Here is a 6,938-nt window from a genome sequence, read left to right as displayed (position 1 = left end):
GTTGTTCTGAATTTTTTTGAACTGTAAACTGTTTCAATGCAATATTCTGTGTGATACCATAAATTCCATTTAAATTTCAATCAAACTTTCAAATCAAACAAGACTTGGTTCCAAAATTCAGCATTTTGCCCAATTGTTATTCAGATTACTCCACCAGAGGAAAATGTGTTTCTACAAACTGCAGACAGGACCTTTACATGTCCTCGATGGGCTGAAATAGCAGTGTTTGACACCACGCATTGTGAGTAAAACCCACATAACCCACACGAACACACATTCCCCTCAGATTGATTTAACTGACCTGGAAGAGCTTGGTATACGAGCCACCGAACGTCAAAAACGTGAGCTCACGCAGTCTGAAAATACACTTAATACTACAGAACTGTGTGCTCAGCAGTCCCAGCCCAAATCTGATGGATTTATCGCTCTCTTCTATGGGTTTACCATGTAAAACTGCTTCATTTTGACACAGAGGATAGAGTGATGGTGTTTTGGGCCACAGTCGCGGTCGTGATGCTGAATATCAACCATATAAGTTGGGTTCCAGCAATCATGTTTGTTTGTCTTGATTTGGATGAAGTCCTGAGAGGACACAGATCATCACACACTAGCAGGTTTTGTTTTGGCGTTTTGCAGTAACTTTATCCTGAATATAAAGAAACCATGGCTTACCCAGGCAGTTGTGTCCATCGTGGGCCAAACGAAAGCCGTCGTAACACGTGCATCTGTAGTTTCCCGGGATGTTGATGCACTCGTGAACACATCCTCCATTATATTCACTGGCACACTCATCGATATCTGCAAGAGCAATCACATTAAACATTAAACCGCTTATATCACAGAAAATCATGGCTCTTTTGATGCTAAAAAGTTTGGGGTCTTCTTCATACTTTTATTCAGCAAGGATGCATTAAATTGATCAAAAGTGACAGTAAAGACATTTATAATATACAAAAAGATTTCAATTTCAAATAAAATGCTGTTATTTTTTTAAACTTCTTTTCAGAAAAAAATCTATGTCTAACAGTTTCCACAAAAATATGACGCATCACAACTCTTTTTTAACTGATAATAATCAGAAATGTTTCTTGAGCAGCAAATCAGCATATCAGAATGATTTCTGAAGATCATGTGACACTAAAGACTGGAATAATGATGCCGAAAATTCAGATTTGATCACAGAAATAAATTACATTTTGAAATATATTCAAATAGATAACAGTTATTTTAAATTACAAAAAAATATTTAATAATATTAGTGATTATTGATTATATAAATTCAGCCCTGGCGAGCAGATATTAACAAAATCTTAACAACTCAGAACATTTGAATACATATATTTAATATTAATAGATACAATTATAATCAGTACATTCTCGCCTAAATAACTCAAAACTACAAAAACTGTATAATATTTAATTTGAGCACCGATGAGGTTGCGATACTGAGCATGCGTATTAGACAGCAACTTGTCTTTAAAAAATAAAATCATATTTCCCATGTTACAAAAACAGCATTTTTCCATTCTTCCATCTTCCATTGCCAAGCTACAAAACATGTTATCTGTTTCTGATGCAGAAAAGCTAGTTCATGCTTTGATGACCTCTAGACTGGACTATTGTAATGCACTTCTAGGTGGTTGTCCTGCTTCTTCAATAAACAAGCTACAGGTAGTCCATAATGCAGCAGCTAGAGTCCTTACCAGGTCAAGAAAATATGATCATATTACCCCAATTTTACAGTCTCTGCACTGGATACCTATTAAGTTCTGTATCAGTTACAAATTATCATTACTTACCTATAAGGCCCTAAATGGTTTAGCTCCTGCGTACCTAACTAGCCTTCTACCACGCTACAATCCATCACGCACCCTAAGGTCACAAAACGCTGGACTTTTGGTAGTTCCTAGGATAGCAAAGTCCACTAAAGGAGGTAGAGCTTTTTCACATTTGGCTCCCAAACTCTGGAATAGCCTTCCTGATAATCTTCGGGGTTCAGACACACTCTCTCTGTTTAAATCTAGATTAAAAATGCATCTCTTTCGCTGAGCATTTAAATAATGCATCTCGTAATCTTGGACTGCAGCTATATCTGATCAAATGTGCATTCTTATTCTTTAGCTTGGGTTAAACCAATTAATTTTACTTTGTTGGAACAGCAAAGTTTCTCTTTGTTTCTGTTTTGCCGTAAATTGGATTTACACAAGCTTCAGTCTGGATCCAGCACCCCTGAGAAGAGATGATGCCAACCCTGAAACAACATACAGAACTATAAAATTTTGCTGTAAGTTTGATTGCATCATAATAATTGCTGTTAATAGTGTTCGTCATCTGTTTGATTATATCTTTACTTGATTCTTCGAATCATTTCAGCCATATGTACATAATTCATTGATAAGCTACTACTAAATATTAGAGAAACATTAATTTTCTGTAAAGTTGCTTTGCAACGATTTGTATCATAAAAAGAACTATACAAAATAAAATTGAACTGAATTGAATTGATTTGTGTACGGTTGATGAAAACTTCACTCTCTTTATTTTCATATCTTACATCCGCGTTTGCACATCAGTGTCTTTATTGAGTGCTTTTGCAAAACGTAAATGTAAGAAACTTATCCAAGATGAAGACGATGGTTATGATTACAAATGACTTTATTTGAAAGTGTTTGAATGTATATTTCACTTGCTGGGATGATAGAATTGACGTCATTACGTGATGACGTAAAAGAACCAGTGACCGTTTTTTTTTACAATTTCACTTAAACGAATTGTCCAAAAGAATTAATGAGTGTAAAGATTTCACCCCTGTTCATGCAGAATATTTAAGAAAACCAACTTAAAAAGTAGAAATGGCAGTAATAAACACAACCAAGAGCTCATTGACATATGACCTCCCACTTTTACATATTAACATCCAATCAGCATTCAAATGGACATGGAGGTTAGCCAATCACATGCAGGTCATTAACATAAGTCTTAAAGGTACAGCAGCAAAACAGGTTAGTTTTTAAACGCCTTGAAAAACTAAATTATGACCGTTTGCTGATGAAACCCTGATTGATTTACAATGCATCTTTAATTTGCTCCTGATTAATTAATTTTGCTCACTACGAGCTTCTGTGTGATTTATAGTGAACTGCGGTGATTATAGTGAATTATGCCTTATGTTTGGATGGCGAGAGCAGCTGAATAAACATCTACAGGCCGGAGAGACAAGTGGATGTCAGTGTAGCAGGATGCAGGCCATCCCCTCTCATTTGATGCCCAATTGAGCACTAATTACCCAGACTCCTTCGCTCTGCTTTGTAGTTGTCTTGGCTCAATGAGTATGGAGAGACACACTCGCTGTCTGGAGTACAGTGCTTTATTTGTCTTTATTTCTGAATGCTTTTTATCCCACCTCCAACACAGAACAAAGTCTTTGCACTTTGCTTTTGTATTCCAGTTCTGCACCAGCTTCACTCCATTGAATTACAAGCTATTTCACCTCGGCTATTGCATCTCCATATGAGGCCGAACGATCTACAGCACAGGCAATTTCGAGAAGTGGAGGAAAAAAGTGTTTTGCACTATTCATTATGGTCATATTGTTTACGGGTCATTCATTTCAGGCTGAGATGTGGAATAAACATTCATTCTGCATCCAAGAAACATAATAAATAGCCTATTAAGACTCAGATGATGGAGTTTACTGTGTACATATAAATTGAACAATGCAAAATGAACCTGCAAAGTGTCTGCATGGAAAGGCCTTGCTGAAAGGACCAACAATTTATGGTTAAGGTTGGTTTAGGATTGACATAATTAAGACAACAGCGCCCATATAAAACGACCAATTAGGGTGCTTTCACACGGCAAAGTTTCTAAACGAATCAAAATTGTTAATACAAGTCACATTTGAGTAAAACTGTCCTCTCATTGGTCAAAGTTCTACGGTTTATTTTCCGGAATTCCACTCATAGCTGTCATCCGTCACGGTGGAACCAGCTTTGATGGAACTACAGCAGCTTCGAGGGATTATTGATGTTTTTTTATAGCTGTCGTTATATTAATTTATTCATTCCAGAGTCCAGAATTCGTCAGGAAACATTGTTAAAATGCACTAAGGTGCGCTTTGATTTTGAATGGCGAAGACGTGCTCACCCACTGACATTGTCTACTGTTTTTCAAGGAACTTATGTAATTACCCATTATATATTGTGATATAGCCTGGTTTGTTGGTTCCCTTGGATCGGATTGCTTTCTCACTACAACCGAACCACTCCAGAATTCGTTTTCAATCATGGCGAGACCACCTATTTCAGGCCATCTTGAACTGATTGCTTTGGCGCGGATCCAAGCGTGATTACTGTGTTCACATATGCCCAAATGAACCGAGTGAAGGGGGAAACCCGACAGGTTCCAAAACAATGGGTCAGGTGTGAAAGCACCTTTAATTTTAATTTTTTTTATAATTTTATTATTGTATAATATTTGCATGCACATTTGTACATTGTCCTGCAGTGTCACAAATTTTTCACGCCTATTGAAATGAATATTTAGGGCCACTGATTTAATGCGTTGCTCTAATTAATTAATTATGGGAAAAAATAAAGCATTAAAATTTGCGTGATGGAGCCTATAGAATGCAGTTACATGTCCCCAAAATTTGAGAGACGATGAAAAACACACCTGTATGACATTTATATCATATAATATAGTTCAGCAATATCACACTAGTAACGAGTAAAGTATCACACGAATGTTGTTCTTGTCCAAAACAGCATGAGTGCAAATGTGATATTGATTTTATACAGTTCTATAAATAAAAGCCCTCAATATTGGGTTATATTTTAGACACAATTTTGTCTGTTTATTGCTCTGTTTTGACAAAAATTACTAAAGCCACAGCAGGACGGTTGTGTGTCTACGAGCAAGACACAATTTTTGAATGAATCCACATTTTGAATAAATCATATAAAGCAATGATTCAGTGGCCCATTGATAAAGAGAGCCATTTACTTCATTCTTGAATGAATCAGCCATTTGAACAAATCGAATGAATGAATGACTCGACTATCTATCTATGTCTGTCTGTCTGTCTATGTGTGTGTGTGATAAATTGTATATTGTCATTTTCATGCATTTCTATGTGTGTAAAATTCATTGATCACAACCGTGACAATTTAAACAAACTGCAAATAAGCTAAAATCAAGAAGTTCTTATTATTTTATAATTATTGTTAGTTTGTATTTTGAAAATTTTATATTATTTTATTTACATATACACCAGTTAAATTTTCACTCATATTTGGCTGAATGTATGTTCCTCATGATCTTAAAAAAAACCTTTTGATCTAAAGATTTGTGCCTAAATGTATGAAATTATTTTGGAGATCTATGAACTGCGCCTAAATATAAATAGATATAAAGACACAAAGCCCTTGCTGGTTAAGCTAGTTAAGAAGTGTGACCAGCCAAACAGGCGAACGCTGCCTTCTCTAGGCTCAAGCCTGTTATTTACCACAAGCCCACGTTATTTGTAGCAAATAGCTATCAAGAGTTCTGCAATAGCTTTCATAGGATTAGGATCCGGTTCTGCTGCTTGTCTTTTTGCACGTGGTGAAGTATATTTGAACAGCGATGCTCATATCTCCCCAGCGCACATTTGTGTTTCCACACCATATCAAAGGCTTTACGCGACTGATCCCGGTTCAGTTAGGAGTGCCGTTTTAACGCAGGACAAACATTCCAGAGCTCATTCACTTTCCAGTGTTTAGCCTGGGCTTAGGATGTTTGCATCCAGAAAGGATCATGTTGTGCTAAGTGGGTCCAAAAGCAGCACACACCTCTCCAAATACAACTGAGTTGCAAAAACTTCCCCTAAAGGCAAATGGCCATGAGTAAACAAGATATGACCATATCTTTGTATTGTTAGTGTGCGCTGAGAACCACTGACATAGATTAATTAACAGTCTAAAGGCAACAAAATGTCCTGTAAGTCTATTAAAAATGAATCAGATGTCATTACTGTACAGTACATTTAGATCTGCTCATGTTGCATCATATTTTTTAATTATGTTTTTGACGGTGTTACACATTATTATAACCAATCACACAAGATTCTGATGAGTTTATGAATGCAGTGACTAATTAGAGGCAGTCAGATTAGTCATCACTGAAACAGAAGTTTTTGTTCATCGTAAACATAATTTGATAAAAATATATTTATAATAATTGGACAATTTAAAAAATATATATTGCAGTTCTTCCCTGTAATGAATTCCTGTTTTTTATTTAACAATTTACATATTTATAATTATTTACATTTTTTAATGTAGGCTTATTACATTATGCAATTGCTGTGTAAATACATGTTTGTGATTAAACACTCTGTGTAAATACTTGTTGTGTTAATATGGCGGTTGTTGATAAAAAAAGTATTTTAGAGTACATTTTAGATTGATTGATTGCAGTAAGGCGTTAAAATTAAATATTTGACATAAGACAATGAAGATACATTTAATGGCATAATAGTAAAAAATGCCCATATGAAGGTAAAAATGCCCCTTGAAATAAATTCCAGAGATAGAAAAAAATAATAATTTCTTGCCCTGCTCTGATGTGCTTGGAATTGTATTGTAATTAACAGGCCAAGTCCAAGTTATCGGTAACCTGTACGAAATTTCATGCTCTATTTCACATCCAATTGGTAAAGAATTGAGTCTGTCATCTTTTTAATTTTGCATTTGGACATCTATTTCCTTTCCCTCAGGGAAATCTGAAAATGAAGCAAAGGGACTGCAGAAATAAGACATGGAGAAGAACACCTTGAAGTGTCTGAACACACACACCAGAGTGATCTAATTATAGACTACAAAGCAAAAACAACCACTTCTTAATCAGTAATTCTGTCTGTTTTCCAGGAAAATATATCTGACCATGCTCAAACAAGA

The 6,938-nt window shown here is 35.6% G+C and overlaps 1 protein-coding gene across 2 annotated transcripts in view; it reads right to left on the bottom strand.

The window, feature by feature from the left end:
• LOC132129493 (signal peptide, CUB and EGF-like domain-containing protein 3) overlaps window positions 1-6,938 on the bottom strand; it is a 113,674-nt gene that overhangs the window by 70,173 nt on the left and 36,563 nt on the right. For both annotated transcript variants that reach the window (XM_059541117.1, XM_059541118.1), the window contains exon 3: window positions 673-798. In XM_059541117.1, the coding sequence (XP_059397100.1) occupies window positions 673-798 (126 nt within the window). The remainder of the gene's footprint in view (window positions 1-672; window positions 799-6,938) is intronic.

The sequence above is a fragment of the Carassius carassius genome, chromosome 46, assembly GCF_963082965.1.
Source record: "Carassius carassius chromosome 46, fCarCar2.1, whole genome shotgun sequence".
Classification (NCBI taxonomy): Eukaryota; Metazoa; Chordata; class Actinopteri; order Cypriniformes; family Cyprinidae; genus Carassius; species Carassius carassius.
The sequence above is the reverse complement of the archived record's forward strand: the minus strand, read 5'-3'. Positions and strand labels throughout refer to the sequence as shown.